Source organism: Colias eurytheme, chromosome 19 (genome assembly GCF_061535395.1).
Source record: "Colias eurytheme isolate Ceu_HAF_F1 chromosome 19, ilColEury1 Martin Lab GWU primary, whole genome shotgun sequence".
NCBI lineage: Eukaryota > Metazoa > Arthropoda > Insecta > Lepidoptera > Pieridae > Colias > Colias eurytheme.
Window position 1 is genome coordinate 8,152,696 of NC_142998.1, and position 23,939 is coordinate 8,176,634.

The 23,939-nt window shown below is 35.1% G+C and overlaps 1 protein-coding gene and 2 non-coding genes across 4 annotated transcripts in view; 1 reads left to right on the plus strand and 2 right to left on the minus strand.

Annotated features, from left to right (window-relative positions):
• Window positions 1-23,939, plus strand: part of LOC149900274 (furin-like protease 2) — a 208,452-nt gene that overhangs the window by 152,062 nt on the left and 32,451 nt on the right. For both annotated transcript variants that reach the window (XM_090113041.1, XM_090113042.1), the window contains exon 2: window positions 703-919. In XM_090113041.1, the coding sequence (XP_089969167.1) occupies window positions 758-919 (162 nt within the window). In that variant the 5' untranslated portion in view covers window positions 703-757. The remainder of the gene's footprint in view (window positions 1-702; window positions 920-23,939) is intronic.
• TRNAS-GCU (transfer RNA serine (anticodon GCU)) lies at window positions 13,294-13,375 on the minus strand. Its single transcript has one exon. It is a non-coding gene; the product is annotated as a tRNA-Ser (tRNA).
• On the minus strand, window positions 22,326-22,396 carry TRNAG-GCC (transfer RNA glycine (anticodon GCC)). Its single transcript has one exon. It is a non-coding gene; the product is annotated as a tRNA-Gly (tRNA).

The window sequence follows — 23,939 nt, forward strand, 5'->3', positions numbered from 1 at the left end:
AAACGGAATTCTTGGAACATCGAATCAGCATTTCCGTTTACCGTATTTATATATAAAACTAATTTATTTCGTACATCTATTAATTTGTATGATTTATTGATTATTCTAATAGTTAATAACAATAAATATAATATATATACAGTATAATTCTTAGTTAATACTAATAAATACGAATAGGTATATAAATGCGAAAGTAGCTCTTTACATTTTTATTCCCGATTCCCGGAAGGATGAATTTTAATAAAGATGGAATCTTTGCCGTCTCTCATGCATACACTTTCTTATTAGATAATGGGATGAAAAATTGTACGGCATACTGTTCACAAGAACTCGTGAATGAAAAGACCAGCAAATCGATAGTACAAACACATTACTAGTGACTGTACGTACGACAAAGTAATAATATCTAGATGGCTACATAGATATTATTTACTTCAAATAGTATCTATTGTAATAATACAGAACACACTATCACACTGTGATATAGTTAAAAGAACTGAGATAATATATTCAATGTACGTTTTAGTTTTGAGTAAATAAAAAAGTGTTGTGTGGATTTATGAACATTTTAGATATTTAACTAACGACATGCAACACTCAGACAAAAAAGTTTGAGACGATGTAATAAAGCCTAATCAGTCAGTAGGTATCCTTTTGAATCGTACCTAATATTGTGGTGCTCATCAGTGTTTACTATTTCAGACACAGCACGGCATGCGCACACCGCCAGTGATGCCACACTGCTGACGTCCCCACGATGGTGCTGTCATGGCGCTCGCTCGCCCTGCTGGCCGCGCTCGCCGCGTGCGCCGCGCTCCCGGAGCCGATGTACCACAACCACTTTGCGGTGCACGTGCCGGCGGGCAGGGAGCACGTGGACGATATAGCGAAGCGGCACGGCTATGTGAATCATGGACAGGTGAGTGTCAGTGCTCGCCTTTCGTTTTGGCCGAGCTGAAGATAGGCGCGAGTCGAACTCCCAAATCTTTTTGACAGCGCTGAAGTTAACGACTTGAACGTAAACTGCATATAGTTTTAGTATAACTGATGTTGAACACAGTTGGAGTGTTAATCATAATTATCTTGTCTGTCGTTTGCTTTAATAGAATCAACTGGTAAGCTATTCCATAATTATGCAGCTTGCCAAACTGAAAAGATGCACCAATGTCGAATTACAATTGCAAGTTTCAACATGAAATCATCAACATTCAGTGTAACGAATATATAGCGTGCCCTATTAAGCCATTATAAACGTAGCAAAATTTCTTAATAATAGTTAATACGTAGCTTATTTCTCAACGTTGCTGTCTGTTGGACGCCGCCCGTCCAATTAAGCCTTCTACTTGATTAATGACCATTACCGAGGGTTTACTTTTCAACTAGGTACGCCTTTCATACTAAATCTCGGTGCATAAGTTGGAAAAAAAACGCGATCATTAATTTAAATGATGTTGTGTTGAATGCAGCGGGGTTGTGTTATACGTGTGTTATTGACTTGTGAATGGCAAATAACTTGGTACGAGCTCTGCGGAGCCGCCAGTACTTGACAGTCTTGAGAGGCATTGCTATGGCACTAGGTAGACGCAGTTTGTAACGTATAATATAAATATAAGTATGTAAATTTGAATTATTTTATGTCAAGTGCGTTTTACTAGGAGTTTTATTTAATAAAATTGAAGGACCTGTTTTATAAAAGTTATGAAATATAGCGTTTTATTGAATAATTTGATGTTCTGACGAGAAGTGAATTATTATTGCATGCGAAAGGTCGTTTTATAGCGCAAATATTTTAGCTTTTATATTATCTGTGATGTTTTTTTTTAAATATTGTATTAGAATTATTATTTCATCAAAATGTAATCGGTTTAATTAATTTGCCATCAAAGAGCTCACAAAATTTAGCCGAATCCACTCGCATAATCTCATAATGCAATTACGGAACGTCGATTATTATCTGTATCATATTGAAAACGATCCACAAAGTGAAATGCTTCGCGTAATCCATCAAATATGCATTAGCAAATGCGTCAATGAACAGAAAACGCCGCGTTCCCGAATTGATTACAGCCATTCGGCATTTAGTCTTTGATCGCTCGGGCCTATGCATAGTTACTCCTCGCTTAACATATTAATGATGTTTAGCGCCTGTGTAAATGCACATTAATTATGTTTCATTGAAACTGGGAGTCTGAACGGTGTAGTTATGTTTTGTTTTGGATACGTTTTATAGGTATATATAGTTCAGGAACTTATGGAATTAGTCTGTGGTAGCTAAGTCCTCTTCATGTCCTCTTTTATTTATTTTTCTTTATTCTGGAATCAATTTTAGGCTGGTATAAACAAATAAACAAAAAAAATATATACTTGATTGACTTTATTTTTCAACGGGGTGAATGTTAAAGTTTTTTGATTAAAACTTGGCCGTTGAACGAAAGTCACAAAATCAACACGACGTGAATGGAACAGATACGCTAAAAATACTCGGTGTGTCCTTTCATCAACAGTATCTGATATTTCTAACGAATTTTCGAATCGTCCATCACCATACAATTTTCATTTCATTCATATTTGTTTAGAACTTGGGTACTTAGGCATAAAATATTTCTCGAGACGATTATTTTCTTAACAAACGAAGTTTGTCGTAAATAGAATAGAAAGAACAACAATAAACTAAACAAATATCTTCGTACAACAGCGTTCCAGTAAAAATATAGGCACATAAAGAGTGCCGGGAGTAGATAAAAAGTTTACCGATAAGTACAACAACGGTCCCGAGTCCCGACTCACAAATATATTTGGGACACTTCGTCTTCGAATCGGAATCACGATAGCACAGTCTAAACTAAAAGGCGCTCCATTCTCAACTGGGAATACAGCGGGAGCATTCCATGAATCACATTCGAAACATTTCCCGTCGTATTATCTACAACTTGCTTTTAAAAGTGAAATATTAAACCGTTTCAATGGAGATTTGCAGGAGACGGAGCGCGCTACGTTGCGGTGAGATTAATGATGGATCAAAGGTCATATTGACGATTTTGGCAGCGGTTTTCTGATGAAATTATTTGACTGAACTGGCTTTCGATTTCAATTTGATATTTTATAGAGGTTAATCCGTGTTTTCGGTCGGAATTATGATGGAATTCTTTAGGCATTAATGTAATTGTGAAATTGAAACTGGGCTGGATTTAAAGCGTTGTAAAAAATCAGAATGTAGTTACGATTAGAAGAGATTGTTAAAAAAGCTGATAAAGATTTATATCACATCGTATTTCTCTGTATAATCTTTACATTCGAAGTAATTTCCTAGATAGTATAACGCCGTATATCCGTCAATTACACCATCTGACCTATCTGGAGTCCGTGCAGACGTTTGCCAATAACATTATCATAACATTCTGAGTCTGGCTCCTGCGATACAGTAATAACAGGAATGGCCTAGACTGGACATGTTATTTTATATAACGAGAATACTGGGCTCCGTGGTCAATGACAATATATAAGGGTATTAACGGAGATTGTCTCAGACTCGCTGTTGAGAAGCGTTGGCTGGGACTTCTATTAGGAATTCTATTTTCTATTTATGTCTGTATGGGGTCGTGAACTCTCAACATGATGCTGGACGGTTGTGAAGCCAATTAGTGACGCAAGTCCACAGCTATTTTATCTCTTTATAATTTTGTATAACGTGTCGCCAATGAGTGTGTAATGATCTGAAATTATTTCTGTGAATACAGCAGACCATACCAATTAGTTTAAATTACGTTTACCGAATACGGTTGTAGTGATAATTTAAATATTTTATAGCAGAATTTGTTTTTCGATAAAATATTGTTTTGATTGGATTGAAAACATTTAGATATATTTGAATTACGCAATATTTATGGTATCACAAATAAATTGCTCATTCGATTTTGTAACGTATAACTCAGTTATATTTTCTGGTTTATAACGATACTATGTTGTTATATTTATCGCTTTATTTTGCAAACACTAGGTATATGAAAATTGATAACACAATCTGTATAGAAGAAGAAGTATAATATGAAAATATGTTCAAAAGGAAACCGTAATATATAATAGTGTTAAATACTGAAATAAGAACTTTATTTTGTGATGAACCATATGAAATACTCAACAAAACAAAATTGAATATGCTCTTCCTTCTTACAATGTAAAAGCCTGGACATATACAATACTGAGACCAACAAAAATGCACGTCTTTTAGCAGCGTCTTTCATTTCTCGGAATCTTACTTAAATCTTCAGATCAAAAGCAAAGATCCTCCGATTACATTACGTGAGTAAGGGCACTATATGCATTTTTCTAGACTTCTCGCTTTTGACCGGGGAAAGTCTTTGAGATTCGTCGAAATGCTGAATGGTACGTCTGTCCTTATCTGAATCTATTTAATGCCAATGGACGACGCTATCTCCAGTACTCTTTAAATACGTGCTGCACTTTACTGAAATGTTCCGTACATCGGATATTATTCCTCTGAAAGTTTTCTAGCTACTGTGACGTCGTTTAACAGTTCAATAGATGATTCGAGTACGTACTGTGTAGGGTTCGATATAACATTCTGTCTATTCTATTTCTATTCTTACTGTAATATTCCTTATATTATCAACTCCTTATATATTTCATAAAATATATAAGGAGTTTCTATAATTAGGAGCTTTTTATTGCTAGATGCTCGCTACCAATATTCTACCAACAATACTTGATTTTTTTGCCTGCCATGAACACGAAGCGATATCAAGCTTTATTGTCAGAATTCGCTGCACTATATAGAGCTAAAATTTAAACTGTTCCTGAAAATTGGTACCGATTATTAAAAATAAAGTACAAATTATTCCGTTCTAAGTATTCGATTGTTACGTTCACGCGTTACCGTGTTAACAATTATTAACCTACATGTAAGTCGTTACCACATTGTATGAAAACACGTTCAGTTAGCACTGATTAAGATTTCGCTGACTTTCGCCTGGTAGCTCTGAGCGATTATGTAAATGGGATACGCTAATTATATTCCAGTAAGGAATTCAATGTTATCTCGTTAAAGCGAAATTTACCAAGTTTGAAACACGACTGAATCAATTTAGGTTAAACCTTGTTAGCTTTTGTCGTTAGTAGCTTATTTATCGTGAAATTTGGTTTTATTTGCACAGTTTGTTATAATAGATCAGATCAGATAGCTATGTTACGATTAGGTACAAGGCTTCATTATTTTAAGCTTATGTGCAAGCGATTTGTTTCTCCCGTTGTGATTTTGATTGCGTCATTAGGTCTTTTCATATGGAGTTGAATGTAACGATAGAGTAGAATTAAAGACGGATTGTAGTATGTCAGAAGATGGTCAGAAGCTTCGTTGCTGCAAATGATTTCAATATGTTCACCTTTAATTTTGCATTCCAGTAATATGATGATGTTACTATCTTACGATGATACATGGCGTTGTAGTGTTTAGAGAAATATGTATATAAATATTGATAAATTATAAAACCTAACATTTGAAATCTTATCATTCAGCGTGATATGATATGAATTAAGGGAGTCGTTTACTATACGTAACAATATATTTTTTTCGATAGCAATTTCATACGACAAATTCCTTGATCTTCGACCAATATTCAGTATTATCGAGCTATAAGGTCCCAAAGCGATACTATTGGTAGGTACACGTTACAGTCGCTTCGCAAGTGTACGGCGGAGTGTACACTACGAGCGTTTTGTTCAGTTCCCGGCCCGGGCCACGTACAGTGTGCACCGTCGATGGCTCTTACGGGACTGCGCTAGTTCGCTTCATAAGTACCGGTATTGTTGGTCTCAGTTTTGGTGTAGTTTGAGAGACGGAGAATATCTTGACCACTATAGATTATTATCGAGCTATAAGATCCCAAAACGTTACTATTAATAGGAACATATCACAGTCGCTTCGTACGTGCGTTAGATTTCCAATCGAAAATTTTATAATAGTTCTGAACCCTACCTATTATAAACCCTATTAACAGAAAAAAAAAAATACGAAAGAGGATCATAGCAATATAATTAATATATGAACGATCCAATGTAGGTACGTTACTTTAGAATAAACTTCTAATCTTTTCCCTATTTACACAAAAAAAATCAATAATATAATAGTACTTCAATTCCTAAACAAATAGATAAATCTGTATAGATAGATCACCGGCTCTTGGTCTTTATGAAATTGTCCGTTCGGCAGGCCGGAGTGTAGTGCACAGTAGTGCATAACAGCCGTTTATCGTTCACATGCGACTTGCTTATTGAATGTACTGTCTGTTAGTATTTTCTAGTAGGAACGTTTTATACTTATCGTCTTTTCATGGCGTATGAAGATACGAGATTATGTGTAACATAATCATGTGTAGGTTTTAGAAGCAAGCAAATGAGACTTGAATAGAGATGAAAATGAACTTCGATTTAAATTTGTATGAGCAGCTAGTATAAGCAGCAAAAAACCGAAATTGTGCCTAAAAGTATTAAACGTAAGAAATCGAATAATTCCTTGCATAATTCATAATTAATTCCGCTATAAAGACTTATAAATCTCCCAATCATACCATTATCCGAACGAAATTCGGCAAATTCAAATGAGGAAATTAATACTCAATTCGTTCTAGAACACGAGGGCGCGAGTTTTAAGTGTAATTCAGAATTTAACTCGAAACAGCCGGCCTGAAACTACCCATTATATGGCGATAAAGAACTGGCGTCGCCCTAATTTACACTCTGACTCACTGCGATGGCTATTTTCTCAATAATTACAGAACGAAATGAAACGGTCTATTATTAAGGGAAATTATTTACGCGAACGTTTAACACAAAGTACTGTGAATAAACAGAAACGTATTACTCGAACACACATACGTTCGAACGCATTGTTTATTTCTCTCTGACACGAAGCGACGCGGGTGTCACTATTTGCATACGGCACGCAATAAAACGTTTCGACGCGTATTGTTCAGACGCGTCGGTTTCCACACACAATGGTGCATTAGGACGTAGAGCACAATCCCATTACCGACCCGTAGCCGTCATACATCCGACGGCGGTTTGACGAGACGCCGCGAGAGGACGCTACCATTTCCAAGACGACACTCCGAGACACGTAATGTAATATTCTTCAGAAAGGAAAACCGTGACAGGTGCGAGCATTCTCGAATCTCGCTATGAAAAATGCGCTCAGAATTATTATATAATGCAAGAATGTGTCGAGCAATAGACGCGCAAATGGATCGTTGGGAAATCTTTGTATACGTAATAAGCGCCAGATACAGCAGATGCTCCGCTCCATCTTCGGCTTATTGTATCGCGCGCTATACGCTATATGCGTAAATATGATTTGCATTGTGCTTAATAAAGTCATGACAAAAGCGGTCCCGGGACGGAAGGAACCGGCCCTTCCCTTTCGACCCTTAGGGACTGCGAAAATGTGACGAAAATCTGAGTATATTTAAAATACATGAATGCTAATAATGGACTTGAATGTGCTCCGCTAATGGCCAAAATTGCTTGCTTGTCCACGTAAACTTTTCTGCTGAAAGTACGGTTACGTCAGGCGCGCTTAAGCATTGTTCCATGTATGAGGTTTAGATGAAAATATGAGATGGACCGGATAATTTTAGCCGAAAGTTTCAAACGGGGCCCAATTTTTAATTACAAACTTCGAGAGTCGAGTATGTCAGAGCTCCGAAATAAACTTGTACCGTTTTGTGTTAAAGGGCGTTATACGAGCGAAATAGAAATTTTACGAGAAAACTTTGTTTAATTAATGTGACATATTTGTTCAACTTTGCGTCGATTTTGAGTATTTTCGTTATATTATGATGATATTTAATTAACGAAATGTTATTCTGTATTTATGAACTGAACGATGAAACTTGTTTCACTAAAATTAGTGAGAATTCATATAAATAACGTATCTTGTACCTACGTACATCATTAAGACTTGTTACCATTTGAAACGTAATTAAGATTCCACTTTATACTATGAAGTTATTATTGCTAAATACTAAGTTACGTGCAGGTTATATTATATTTCCAGTCTCTAGACTCTCAACTGCGCACAAAGGTCGTTATATCACGTAGCTACATTAAGTTTTCCCACCCAGCCTTGGCGTCTTAACTACACACGAAATTATATACAAGGAGAACACGCACCGACCCTCCGGCACATTATCGCAAAGTATGAAATCTGATTAGCCGACGCGGAACTGAACAAAGCGTCCAGAGGCCGTGGTTATTATGTCGGAGCGTCGTCTAATTAATCGGATTTGCGGAATGTTGTATTGGTCCGCCAGTTTCTACGTCACTGCAGCGTTAGGTAGGTATAACATCGTGATGGACATGCGGGAATGAGACTCTTATTTGTAGTGCCTGTTTGTTTGGGATTTGGCTGCTGGCATATTTGTCGAGTGTTGCGTTTGTGTTCGGTGTATATGTTGTGTAGGTATTTGAATTGCGATTTGCGACACGATTGCACGTTGGCAGATATATAGTTATTGATCCCATATATGAGGTAGAGATTGGATTAAAATGCTTGTGGATGATATCGGCGATTCGTGCCTGAATTTACTAAATTTGTATAAATATTGTGTGATATTTCTAAACCAGTTATTTTCATTAATACTGACATTTTTAGGATGCGACTATTTTTAAATGTATCACATAATATTATCTTACAGCATATTAATTTACAAGAATACATTGAAATGCTAACAGAAAATCAAACTCTGTATTGGCAGCCTGTCGCAAACGATATTGGTATATCTATTAATGGCAAACATGCGAAGCCCTAGTTCAGCATCGACGCCCCAATGCTATAAGCAATATAGCAGCGTCACAAGTTGTGACAACGTAGGCGTTATTAAAGCTCACGCTTCAAGAGAAAATTAATCGAGGTCCCGCTAAGGACGTAAGTGTCCCATCTTCCGAGCGACTTGGCGTTCAGAAGTTTTGCCTAATTGAATTGAATTTAGCCGCTCAGCCCCCGGCGCCGACCCGTCCCTACCGCTATTTTTCGTACGAAAAATGTCATTTGTTCTTACACCTTTTCTGCCATCCCTCAGGCTACCTGAGACGCTGTAAACCGTTATATTTTGCCGCCAAAATGTTTGCACAGAATGTCTATTTGAATATTTTTCACGGAGATAATGAGTCATGGAAGATGGTGCAAGAGGTTGTGCTTATTTTTTTGTTGTTATTTAAACTTGACTTTGGAAAATGTTGAACGTGATGCGTTTTTTTACGTATTTTAGTTGATCCCGTTAAATATTCAACAATTTGATCTATATTATTTTATTATGTTTTGGTATTTTAAACTGTGATACGATTTTTGCATACACGTTTCGGAGTTGAAATCACAAATTTGTTATTTTTAGAAAAGCTTCATTGTCACAGAATGGGGGTCTTTGTTTGATTTAAACACTTTTACAACTTCAAGATTAATCCTTTCTATAATCTAATTTAATATAAGTCATCGTTGTCGTCGTGAAAAATTGTTTACGAAATTAATTTTCAAACAACAATTTGATACTGTTTGATAATAATAATATGTGAAGTTCTCTTTAGAATAGGTACGTGTTAATTCTTATGGCTCGTCATTACAATTACGGCGCGGCGTACCCTAAGGTGTAATCGACCAATGGAATAGCTTCTTGGCGTGTATTTTCGGATAAGTGTTCTACATCCAGTTTTAAAATAAACAAATTGAGATTAGGATTCACGAATAAATATTGCAAATATGGACATGCCAATATTATTCATATTAGTTTTATAAAAGACGTGCTCAACGCGTTTTTCTTTACAAAAATTATTTTATATTAATTGAGATTGATTTAATGTTTTACATTTTTTGTCAACTTCAAAAACTGACAATATCATTAAACAAAAATTTTGTTAATTTATATTTTTCTTTGCTAACCCAGATAAATTCTGACCGACTAATACAAAGATTTGTCACGTCGAATTTTAAGTGTTAAAGTTGTAATTGAGGTTTTTCCCACTGGCTGTCCCCCTCCGTGACAATGTAAAGTACAACGTGCAAAATGTGCGAAATAGCAGATGCTTGACTACACCCATACAAACACGCGAACTGCTGTTACTACGTAATGTGATACGCAATGTGTTCCGACACGATATGTTATGTAGGTGTACGATAAAACGCATAGGAGGCTATTAGTTTTATTTATTTGGATTGCGTGAATGTTATTGCATGATTTGAGATAAAAAAAGGGTGTCGTATTTTTTCTTCAAAGATCTATCTGTAAATGATCGAAACTTAGGTTAAATTCAAGCGGGAAAACATGATAGAAATTCTAGATCTTTCGTTATAATGTTAACTGGTATAAATAAATGTTTTACTGACATACCTTCACAAATTGGTCGGATTATACAGCCTATCGTCAAATCTGTAACATTAACATAGAAAGGAAAATGGCATCATCGCCAACACTTTTATCATAAAGATAAATATCTCGTATTACCATGGACTTGAGTATATTGGTCCATGGTATTACATTGATCGTATAATCTAAATTGTGAAATAATAAATGGCAGATAAAAGGGTGGATCATCCTTGGAAGTACAATCCTCTTATCAGAGTATCGATTGTGACAAGCATCGGCTTTTCCTGAATTCTCGTTATATTCGGACAAAATATGACATTCCTTTCCTGGTATTTCTCATTAAACATACATAACGATCACTCGTTTTCCTAACAAACTGAATGCCATAAATCGCAAAGTAATTGCATTCATACTAGAGCAATACCTACACTTTTCAACTGAAAAATATATAGCAGATACTTAGTAAAGATATGTGTTTTGTTATCAAATAAATTCGGCAAATCATTGACCCATAAATAGTAATTACGAATAGGTAAGTACGTGTTTATTGTAATTATGCCTAATCACTCAAACTACAATACACCGGCACATGCAACGCATGTCTACCGCCAATTATTTCGCCCCGTCAACATTGCTTTTAAAAATTATCTGCGAGTTTTAATTATACTCGCGATAACAATGATCGATGTTATCTTTTCCTTGTATGTCAATTATTTTAATGTTTTGTGGGGTTTATTGGCGAACACGCGACGAAATTAAGCTCCGTTGTACAGAGTACACACTATTAGTTATTCCATTGTGTGATACTGGGAAATTTTATATGAAGTTATGCAAAGGATTTTTACTCTGTGCTTCTATGGTTTTATTGAAGAGATAATATATCGACATAGTTAATATAATATGGAACGTTCTTTTCAAACTCTTTCATTGCAACATGAAAGGAGCGACGTTCTTTAGTTAAATCCAGTCTGATTTTATATTTTTCTTTTAGATGAAATGTCTCTATTAAGACCAACCGTTAATACTATTAAGAAATGCAAGGATTAGACGAGAAATATAAAATAGTTTCATATCTTCATTCGACTTATCTGCGGAGCTAAGAATTCTCTTGCAAAATATTTCAGTCAAGATGTACGCTTCACAAATTTGAAGGTTCATTTTATTAAAGAAGTTACTCCGAAAAGAGTTTTATCGCGGGGCGTTTATCGCTAAAAGTACTCGGGAAGGGAAACGTAATAACGGATTCAAAGCGCTGATTATGTTAATACCACTTAAAATACATAGTAAACACAATAAACGTAAAAGATTCGCTTATACAATCCCGCTAAAGCTCTTGAAACAACGCGAGTCATTACGCTATATAGCTGTCGCGGAACAAAATTTTCTTCAATTTAATTTCGGCAGACTGCCTCTTGGAGACTCCTCATACTTTGTCGCATCGCTTCGGCGCGGCTTGTAGTTGACGTCCATTAGTACAAATAATAATTGTATAATTGCGCAATTAACATCTCAGTGTATCTTTGAAAATGTTGTTGTTTATTTACTAATAGCCGTCCCTCAAATTTTTCACAGTCAATTGATATTTATTTTTTCAAATAAAAGTAGCTCTTTACCTATTAATTAGCTTTAATTTAATAAACAATTGATCGCCACAGATTGCCAAAATTTTAAACTACAATTTCTGGTTTCCATGAAAGTAATTTTAGTCCATCACACTAAAACAGAGGAAAGATCGCTGCCTTTAATCTTGTTAAACACCATAATTTGATTCCCAACCACTACTACATATCCACAAGGCATTTAGATGTATATCTATACATCACTGTATATAGTGTCCAACGTTTAGTATTGTAGCATGGTTTAGTTGAAGTTTCGTCAGTACGCGGCGGCGCTATGTGATATTCATTTATTTTATTTCCCGTTAGATGAACGCTCCGGGCACGCTCCGGGGAAACAAAGCCATTTCCGTGATAAAAGCTATCGTAGGGCGATGACGCGTGAACGGCCTGGACGCTGATTATTGTTACAGATATAATATGGTGTTAGATAGGGTAAAGGAATTGATAATGGACTATGTTATGGTTGTGTTTAATGTAACGTAGCAGTAGTCTTGCTGGGAATAAAATTAAAAATTTAATATGTAATAAATATATTGTAAGTAATTCTGAAAATATGAATCTTGAAATGAAGCACCGTCATATTGATAACTGCATTAATTAATGGCTGAGTGATATGTAATACATAGTAAGGAATAAATTATGTAGCTATTAAATAATAAATATCTCTTAATAAGAAACTAATCTAGAATTCACTAAACTAATCCTGTATACACGCCTTTTTTGCCAAAGTACGTTATTGTCATATCAACGAAGTGGGGAAATCGAGTTCCATATAAAAATACAGTTTTTGGTTTCTAATAAATAGACTTCTGCCTAAATTTTCTTAGTGGTTTGCGTGAAAAACTGTTCGCGCGTATCCGCCCTACCGTAGGGCTCTAAACGAACTAACCTCGCGTCGATTTAGCGCCCTCGAGTGTATTTGACAGGCGAAATGTTTATTGGCCTCCTTCCTCGGAATCTTTTCGCTGAGAATAATTCATGCAATTTGACACAATGCATATTTATTAGACGGGCCCCGGGTAACCTGACGGCGGATATTCCTGTGACGTAATCCTTGCATATTTTTTTAGCTGTAGGTACCTATTTTGTTGTTTACGAGATACGCTTAATAAGATTGCGTCTATGATAGGTGAGGTGACACGTTTATATCACCTACTTGGATGGAATTTCTTGAGAAACTATGTTAAGAAAGAAGGAAAAAATACCATAGGTTTTGTGTACGAAATTTTAATATAACCTAACGTATATTTTGTAATACTGTTGTTATTTTAAAATTGGGAATAGAAAAATAAATAAAAACATATCGACGAGGATGGGATTCGAACCCACGCGTGTAGAACACATTGGATTAGCAGTCCAACGCCTTAACCTCTCGGCCACCTCGTCTCGTGAGAAGCCTCTCGAAATATTACAGGGTTTCATAGAATACACTTTCCTGTAGATATTTACGTTAGAAATGTAATATAGAAATTAATAGAAATGATGATCATGAGATATTCTATGTTTCTGTACTTATTTCTTTTCAAACGAAGGTAAAATTGTTGTATTTTTGTTACTGATAAAATTTGAATTACGGAGTTTTTATTCAGGTTCAATATTTTTTTCTAATTCGCTACTATTATTGAAAATATAATTAATTTTGTAGATGAAAATTACTCAGATACTAATATATAGTAAGAAGGTTTGTAGTTGATTTCCTTTCACTAGACTGTATAGAAATATCAACAATATTCCGTCTACTCCCAACTTCTTAGTTATTGACAGTGTCGAAATGAAATTCGCGACATCCTAGCCAGCCACATTAATATTCCAAAGAATTGTAATTATTCACAAGCAGAGTACATTATGTAGGTTTTAATGAAAGAAGTGCGCGTCCATTAGGCGAGGAATATTCATTCGGGAATAATAAGCCTATCTGGTATTGTGGAAACGGCGTCACTTAATGTTAGGGGACTTATGTTTTTAGTGATAAAAAGCACTGAATTGATTCAGTTTTTGTGGTTCTTAATTAGATTTCTTTGTTCACTTTTGAGTGGTCTGACTGCGTTTAATTATGGAATTGTGTAGTTGTGATTTCCTTTTTATTAAGTCTTCTGTTTTGCGAATATTCAGGTCGTCTGTTTTTAGTCGCTGTTTGTTTATTTGTTGGTGTTATCAGTTTTTGTGTACTAATTTGTGTTCTTTATATAAGTTCTTGTGAGTATTTACGTTGTTGTTTATTCTAGTAGGTACCTAGTTTGTCTTTGTCAATGTCTTCCCTGAACGGATGCCGTTGCATGTAACAACTAAATTCTCCGACTGACGTTTCCTCAGAGACCAGTCGTTCTCTATAAAGTGACCCATGTGATCGCCTTTCGTATTTCTACGCATACACTCGACAAGTTCATTCTCTCGAGCGACATTACCATGTTGTTACTACGCAAGCTCATCTTTTATTTCGTTACAAAATGGAAAGCTTACGTGCTCCTAACTACATGAAGGGCCCTGACCTCAATTGCTAAGTAATAATGCTCAGGTATACCTCAAGGATGTCTAATGCTGGCTGCTAACTTATACACAAATTCGGGGCTGTAGTCAACGAAAGTCAGTAATTTCGTTACAACTTTTGTATTATCCAGAGGAGCATAGCAAATTGTCTCGGATATAAAAATAATTTATGTTACAACTCGAACCAACGGATGATTATACTTTTCGAGTTAAATTATACGTTGTTATTTCAAGTGGCCTGCGAGCTCTGTGTTGTGTGTTAACATTGCAGTAATTTAGTTTTATTTATGTATTCTATCGTGAATTATAATTTTTCGACCCTCCATTGAAAAGAAAATGAAACGACTGAATTATAACATTATACCACCTATAATTACAAAAATAAATAACACAGAGCATTATGCCTTTAAAGCACACAAATAAAACAATACTTTCAGCATAAATTGCGGTGTACTTTGCACATTGGTATTTACAAGCGGCATTGTTACATAAGATCACGTATTCGCACGGGCACCGGGCACATCTGAGCGGTTAGCAATCAATGACAGGCCCGTATACCAGTTGCGATTATCTTAATGGCGCTGGTGTACGGGAATTATGTATTCGTGAGGCACAATCGGGCCAAATGAGAGGCCAATCAGACGCACGGCATTCGAGCGGTGACATGCCAAACCGAATCGATAATTCAATGGTAAAAATTATGGGTCGAGTGTTTGGGTGGATGGGAAGAGTATTTATTGTAGAAATGAATATATATTATACTAGCGGTCCGCCCCGGCTTCGCCCGTTCGAAGAATTATCGAAATCGGTTCAGCCGTTCTCGAGTTATGCGCTTACCAACACATTTTGCGATTTATTTTTATATATAAGAAGCACAGACTAATAATAATATACTTAAGAAGATATAAAGAGATTTGAGTTTTAATTTACGTGTTTTATTTTGGAAGAATTGGTTGGCATGGTTATAAATTGGATTTGCTCTTTAGCTTATTGGTACGGAACCCTAGTCGGGATTCCGACTCGCACTTGGCCTATTTATATCAACCATAACAATGCCGTGATCATTTGCTGAGCTGTTTACTTTTTCAACTTTTTTATATAAAACGCAGTTATTTGGATAATGTAACCAAAAGAAAATAAATGATATTGTACATTCATTATTATGTACTCAAATGCTTTTTCTATACTGTTTGAATCACAGTGGTAAAGAGTAGGAGGAGAGGAGCAACTCGACCCTCTATCGAGCTATCCTGTGAAATTTAGTTCATATTTTCACCGCGGGACTAAGTGGCGCTGCTTGGCGTGCATATTAAAATTTCGGAGAATTTTCTTTTGATTTGATTAACGGAACAGGATAAAAAAACTGTTTTACTTTTATTGTAAGTATATGATGGATATTGATATTGTGCTAACATAAGTTTACAAAAATTAAACAGGTAAGAGTTGGTAAAGAAAATATAGTTTCGTGGAAAGTCTACCAGGTGTCGTCATGGAAATTTTGGAACATTATAAATCGCGCTATCGAAGTTTATTTTCAGGACATTAAATTAAACGGGAAAACCTAGGCTGTCAAGGAGTCAGGTAACAGGTTAGTCTTAACATGTTATTTGTTATGACTTATTGATTGTTACCTCATTGGCAGTCGTGTGCGAAATGATGGCAAAATAAAATTTTATTAAATTTTTGAAGACAACGTTAACAACGTTGTCAATAAGGTATAATTAATCACATTTTCGTATATTTTGCGTAGGTGAATTATTTATTACTAGAGGTCCGCCCCGGCTTCGCCCGTGGTACATATTTCGCAATAAAAGGTAGCCTATGTCCTTTCTCGGGTATCAAAATATCTCCATACCAAATTTCATGCAAATTGGTTCAGTAGTTTAGGCGTGATTGAGTAACAGACAGACAGACAGACAGAGTTACTTTCGCATTTATAATATTAGTATGGATTGATGATTGATAACATTTTTATTGTGTTTTGATTTAAAATGTTTAAAGTCTATTATAAAAGTTATTATATTATGTCAGGTAGGGGTGCCTGACATAATATAATAACTTTCCTGGCAAGAGCTTTAAATATACTTAACTGGTAAAGTGCGGCTCCATTATATGTTCGTCCATTGCAAATCTTTCTGGAGTATACGGACGTGATGTGAAATAAATACAGCGTTATACAAGCACTAACGTACCAATTAATGCAATGTAAATTTCACATAGTAAGTACCTACATGCCTCTCGCATTCAGACCATCATTTCAGCGCGGCTGGCAATTAACAAAGTTTTTATATCCCCTTTGAGGAGGCGCTACAATGTTTCCACTATAACGCATTATGACCACAAACAAGAATTCAAGAGGCCATTAAAGCGGCTTCCTAAACGAAACCGACCGTCCCCGAAAGTTTTTCTATGAGAAGTTTTTACATCAGCCGCGCATTAGCATGTGGGCGTTTATATGTCACATTCGGCCGATAAAATTCGCCGGGTTCGGGAAGCCTCGTACGGGCACTTAAGGCGCTAAAGTATATCCCTATTACTGCCCTTTCGCGGCGGCTTTTTAAACAACGCCGGGCTGTAACTATTTCTAAATGGGTTGTATGAAAATGTATCTGCGGTGAGGGTATTACATGACATATGTTTTTCGTTTTGTTTCGTTTTTGTATCGGTTTCACATTGGATTTCTTTTTTGGATTTAATATAAAGTTTTGTGTGATATAATTTGTTAGATGAGTCCGTGGAGACGAATAAACGCAATATCACTTCATAAATCGTTTTCTCATTTTGTTGTTTAGACTTTTTTAAGTCTACAAAGTTTTTTTAGATTGTACTAGAATTATTATTTATTATTTATGGATTCGAATGGTATTAGTTCTAAATACAATTGGTGATATTTATTGCATACTGAGATTTTGTTTAATCTTGTTGGTTGGAATACTAGACTATTACTTCTAGTTAAAAAGTAACTTTTATGACTCAAAAGTCGCTATTAGTACCTACTACTTGTTATCTATTTACGTATACAGATACGGTATATAGATTTGAAACAGTTCAAAAACACATGTGCACATATTGACATGTGTTCAGTTTATTATGTTATTTAAATAGATGATTTCAAGTTTCATACAAAATGCCCTTGATTAGGAGAAATTTTTAATTTCTAAACTTTATTATAAAATAAATAATATAAAGGTACTTTATTTTATTCTTCAATCTTGGGGAGTTTTATTTAAACGCAGATTGCGTGAAAGGCGATATCTAAATCACGGGACGTGTGACGTCAGAGCTTTATCTCGTCTCGACACCTGCCTACACCTGAATTATAGCCCGAGGGTTATAGACCAGGAGCTGGTTGTGTTTATTTTTAGTTTGGTCTAGACTAAACAAGTAGTGAGATGCAGTTATTTTTTGTTAATTAATACGTAGGTGAATAAATGTTATATCAATAACTGAAAGTTGTTTTAAAATACGTAACTTTTTGGTAATATTTTGTTCGAAAATTAAATTTACTTTTAATTGATGAATACTTTTTAAATGCAATGGACAGCTCAGAAATGCGATTCAATCTTATACACAATGCGTTTGCTTATTGAACTGCGCATATTACTCTATAATATGATTCAGCTTTTATTTCTCACAAAAAGAACATTACATCAAAACATCGAAGCTCCCGCACTATGAGTAATGGTCGTCAATTCGGCTCACCCTGTTCACGGATCACAAGTGAGTTTTTCTTGCCACTACGAACGAATCGACACACCTGCGCCTACTTCGTGTTTATTGCGCTGTGTGTGGGTTTTGTTAGCAAATACCGAACTGTTTTTACTGCTAGTGGTACACTTGTAAGCATATGCGCGGTCTTTGTGCATAAATAGATGCCCAAAAACCAATACAAAAATTTATATATAATGGTTAGAAACACAACACTTTGTTACTTATGGTATGCATACGTGTGTTTTTCATTATCAATTCGGTTTCAAATAAGGTAGAGTAGAGAGATAGACAGGTTGCATGGTTTGACTATAATATAATTATAGGTTTCAGTTGTATATCTATTCACAAATGTAGGTGAAATATAGCGTTGTGGCATTTGAGATTATATTGATTTGAAAATATAGAACTTTATTCCATATATTCCATACTCTCAAAATTAATATAGAAATATTTACAAACACAATAGCAATATTACAATATATATGTTATAGTCAAAGTCCGATACACAGTCTCTTCGCGGAAGGACTGGTTTATCCTAGGTTTGGCCAAAGCCATCAGTCAATCCCCGAAATACATTTCAATTTCGCCCTTTGCCTGAAGTATTTTTAGTCAAACCCAGGAGCTCCTAACTTTTCAGTCAAACGTCGAAAGTAAATTATTCTGTTTCGGTTTTGGCCTAGTCAATCCTAGAAGCGACTGCAATTCTTCTAAATTATTAAAACAATTAACATTAAAGTTAATGCCTCACCATGTCAGAAAAATGATTAATTTTTCATTTTAATTGCTTAAGAAATTATTAAAACAATAAACATCAAAATTTTAAAAATGTTATTTTTTTATACTTAATCTTATACAAACTAACCTCCATATATTCCAAAGCATTTATTTATTTATTTTATACTTTATTGCACATCGTACAAAAGGCGGGCCTAATGCCACACGGCATTCTCTCAAAGCATCTCAAATATAAAAGTGAAAATCACGTAAGCTGACCAATCAGGTGTCAGAACTGGCAGAGTTAAGCGGTTCTTAAGACTTGAAAGCTGCTTAAATGATAAAATGCTTCCAAATATACGAAGATAAGACACTTCATACCTATATCGGAGTTTGACTCGTCAAACCCCGATTTAATAAAATTGTGTTTTGACGTTTGCCTGACCAAATTAGTCTCTCCCAGGTTTGACGAAAATTGTTTAGTCAAAGGCCGAAAATTTACATTTGTTTGGGCTTTGACTAAGTCATTCAGTCTGACCTGAGGATTGACCAGTCCAACCTAGGAGCGCCGGAGCTTCCGAGTTTGCCTATAACATATATATTTGTTCACAACACATGTTACTAACGTCACCTTTAAATTCATGTGCACGTAGGTATCTCGTCTCGCACGCGGCGTACATATCGACGCGCACCCTAAAGCATTTGCGAACTTATCGCGTCTAATGTTGCGTTATTTTTTGGTGACTGTGCGAGTGATGTTTTTATTATAAAGACGTGTCGGGACTAGGGAAATATTTACGAATGTCGGGCGAACGTGTCCTGCTGATGTATGGGCGTAGTTCTCGTATGGATTGTACAATTTGTTCGAGGCGTTTTTGTAACTATACACTACTGTGTAGTGTGTGGTGGTTTGTTTACGATTGCGAATATTATGATGTGAATGATAGAATGGAGAGGTGGATTTTTTTTAATTATGAAACTTTTCATACATGGCAGATGATGAGCTGAGACAAAAGTCTAAGGCTAAGACAAAAGTCTTATATCTTAATAAATCACTAATTTCGAATGATAAATTCAGATTTATAAAATTTACTACCTATAAGTATTTGAATATGTATATTTTGTGTAAGAAATAGAACAAATTAAATTTAAAAAGTAATGTAAATACATTACTTACTTATTAAAGTACTTTCACGAATCCATTACAATATAATGTTAAACCTTTTAATGCTCGTCAAACACTTTAAAATAATTCCAAAGTAAAATGATGTTCCAAGAACACATTTACAAGAACGTTTTTTTATCCGTGTTTTTTTCAGAAACTCAAACAAAGTATTAATATCAAAAGTTAAAATAATATTCGCAGAGACGGTGCAACAATGTAACGAATAATCTACATTTAAAAATGTCATTTTCTTTGAGAACAATCAGAGGTAGTTATCGCAAGCAGTCTCCCTAATGCACCTAATAGTGCCGTTTTGTATTTTAAAACCTCGTTATATCTGAGATTTTCTTAATTAAAGTAAAGCTAGCTTTTGCGTTTTCTTTAAAAATAACAAAAGAACGGCGCGAGGTGGCGCGACGCTCGCTATTAAGATGTGACAATAACCAGTTAGGTGCAGTTAAGATAATGAGCTCGTGAACAAAGAAATCCTATCAAAAGTCTTCCTACTGATTGTATTCTTGCCCCGGTTATAATATTAAAAGGAATTCTTAATGCCCCGTTTATCACCCTACTTATGGTTTTTAGTTTAATGACAATTTTATACAGGAATACTGGATAAGTTTTTACGTTTTAAAACTACAAGTTATAGAGTTAGTTTGTATAAATACTTGTTTGTTAATTATGGCCAAAATAGTTATATTTACTTATTTCGTATGAAATTATATAGGTATTAATTTTAAACCTAATTATATAATCCTTCATCGTCGTGAAAAGAAGATACATATATGGAAAGGTTGTTTAATATTATATATTAAAGAGCCCTGCTTTGTTCGTCATAATACACAATACAACAATTACTTTATCTTCATACATTATTAGCTACGCTACACGTAGCACTAAATGCGTAGCACTGCTACGAGCTACAATACTCACTGGACCGCGCATCTTATGTATTTAATGACCTAAGAGTTCATCGGGAGTATTTATATCAAAACAAATTAACGTATTAATTCGTTGTTAACGTTTTAAGACAATTTTACTAGGATGTTTCAAAAATGCATAATGTAGAAAATTTGTATGGTATATAAAAGACGAATTGAAATACAACTTAAATTTTTTTATGTAGCACGAACTCCTTTCATTCGTATAAGACTTACTGATTTAATAAAAATATTTACCTATAGCATTTATAATATAGAATTTTTGCGAGGTTATAGTTACGTACGTACTTGTTTTTTTTTAATATAATATCTAAATACAATACGGTTATAGTTCTGCGTATTGCTCTATAGTTCGATTATTATTTGAATATCACACTAGTATTGCAGATGCACGTAGCAGCAGTTTGGAAGTACTAAGCACAGATAATACAACGTGCTCAATGTAGCGGAATATTAAGCTGCCGATTACAGCAGACAACAGTCGTAGTCGACGTGTTGGAGTCGATTAGTCGAAGTCGAAGCACTGGTTATTGGTAATATATTGGAAAGTGTTCAGGATAAGCATTCATTTAAAAAAAAGTGTACTATACAGGGTGGAAGGTTAAGATGGGGCATGAAGGGCAGGTACCTTAACCGTTGTAGCTACATGAAAACGTTCTTAGGAGACTATCCTTAAATTCTTGAGAAATTTTAATCTGCATTCACAGATTTTTGAAAAAATATACGGTCAGCAAGGAAATCGGCAGTTTTCAAAAAAAAATTTTTTGATGCCAATCGATCCAGTTTCTCGTGGGGATCAAAACACTCTAAAAGACCAACTGAGGTATGAGTACTAGAAAAGTCAGAAATCGCGAAAAACTATTTTCATTCATGAACAAGTAAAAAGACAAAGGCACAGCAGCCATGCCAGCGACGCGGGGCGTGAGCGGGCGGTGTTTGTGTTAATTTTTTTTTGAAAACTGCCGATTTCCTTGCTGACCGTACATTTTTTCAAAAATCTGTGAATGCAGATTAAAATTTCTTAAGAATTTAAGGATAGTCTCCTAAGAACGTTTTCATGTAGCTACAACGGTTAAGGTACCTGCCCGTCATGCCCCATCTTAACCTTCCACCCTGTATACTTGATCATTTTTATGTTTAGCTCTGACGCATGTTGGAAGAGCTTTAGATACGCAAAATGAAAACGACGCGTGTATTTGCATATTAAATTTAGTTGAAGTTTTATTTATTTAATGAAATACATTTAAGATAAATATAAAAGCAAATATGCTCTACATCCGAGAACGTATAAATAAAAAACAAAAATAAAAAAAGCTCTTGCATCGGCCGGGAATCGAACCCGGGCCGCCCGCGTGGCAGGCGAGCATTCTACCACTGAACCACCGATGCTTGTTGTTACAATTTAAAATATGAATCCAAATAACGTTTATTTCAATGTAGTAATTAAATTTCTCCGAGCTGTTTACACAAATGTTGTTAATTTGTTAGTTTTATTTTAATCAAACTTTAAAATTCTTAATTTATATTAATTACCTACACATTGAATTATAGTGCCTGTTTTATTTTGAAAATAAGTCACATTTTATTAATGTGAAAATTCTAATGGACTCAATATCATAACACTGGTCGAAAGGTTCTTCAAAATTGAATGGTGTCAGCTAGTTAAAAATATTATAGAGATTTCAATCATTTGTTCATAAATTCCAATAAAATTTAAATAAAACGTTGAAAACTCACTGACATTAATAAAGTTTTATTATTAGAGACATAAATTTTAATGAAAAATTAAATATATTTGGTAATTATTCGTTTTGCAAGCGATGGAAACTAAAAAAATACGATATTCCTTAATCGTCAAATTCGTTAGAAAACCGGTAAATATCGATATTTATTGGCGGAATCCCCAAAGCTTTGATATATTGCCGCCAAAAAACTATTGAAACATTTTCATTTGTATCGCAAATTGCGCTTTTATTCCTGTCCGGACGGGTCTGATCGGATTTGGTTCACAATGCCGGCGAATTCTAGAATTTTCACTGCACCTGGTTTGGAAGATTTTTCATGGCTTTAGTTATTCATGACTAATGCTGTGAGGCTCTCGCTATAACACTATGTAGCTGTGTAAAAATGTAAGGGGCTGTGCAGAAGTGGCCGGCGTTAAAAGCTCCTTAAAAATACAATTCTGACTTCGTAGAAAAACACAATTTTATTCATAAAAGCTTATATTGTTCATGGTGATAATTAAGTAAATATGAGACATCAACTGCTAAGTGACTTTTCTAAAATAGTAAATAAGTGATTTAATATTTCGGTATGCAGAACAGCATAGAGTAATGTGCCTATATTTCAGAATTTCTATACTACAATGTAGGTACGTAATGAAAAGCAATCAGTCCGAACCGTTGATGCGTTGAAACGAGCAACTGAAAATAATCCAAACGCAGAGTTGATAGTCCACGCGTCACGTCAGCCGCAGCAGAACTGAGCCTTTATCAAGTCGATACGCTTAATTTGTTTGTCATCCGAGAGGATCCAACACACAGCAGTAGGCACAGTTGTCGAAACAACGGAGACGATGGTTAAGACAGATTAACAGTTAGTTGGGTTGTCCGTTGTATTGTCTCTGTTTAATCCGGGACGAACGCCGGTTTCGAGTGTCGTTATGGTAAACAAGTTTAAATGATCGGTTTAAATGCGACTTTGTGGGGCGCTGATGGCGCTTTAAGTGGTGCGGTTTTGGTGATAATGTGGATGGAGAACAGTTGAGAAAGTAGAAAGAAGTAATGCAAGGAATAAGTGATTTATCTAAGGATAATTAGTATAAGTATACTATATTGTTATGTGTACTGATATATATTGTAGGATAGATAATTCATTGAGCCATAGTTACCTTCTTTCTAGTGCACGGTAATCAGCCTGCATATTACTAATG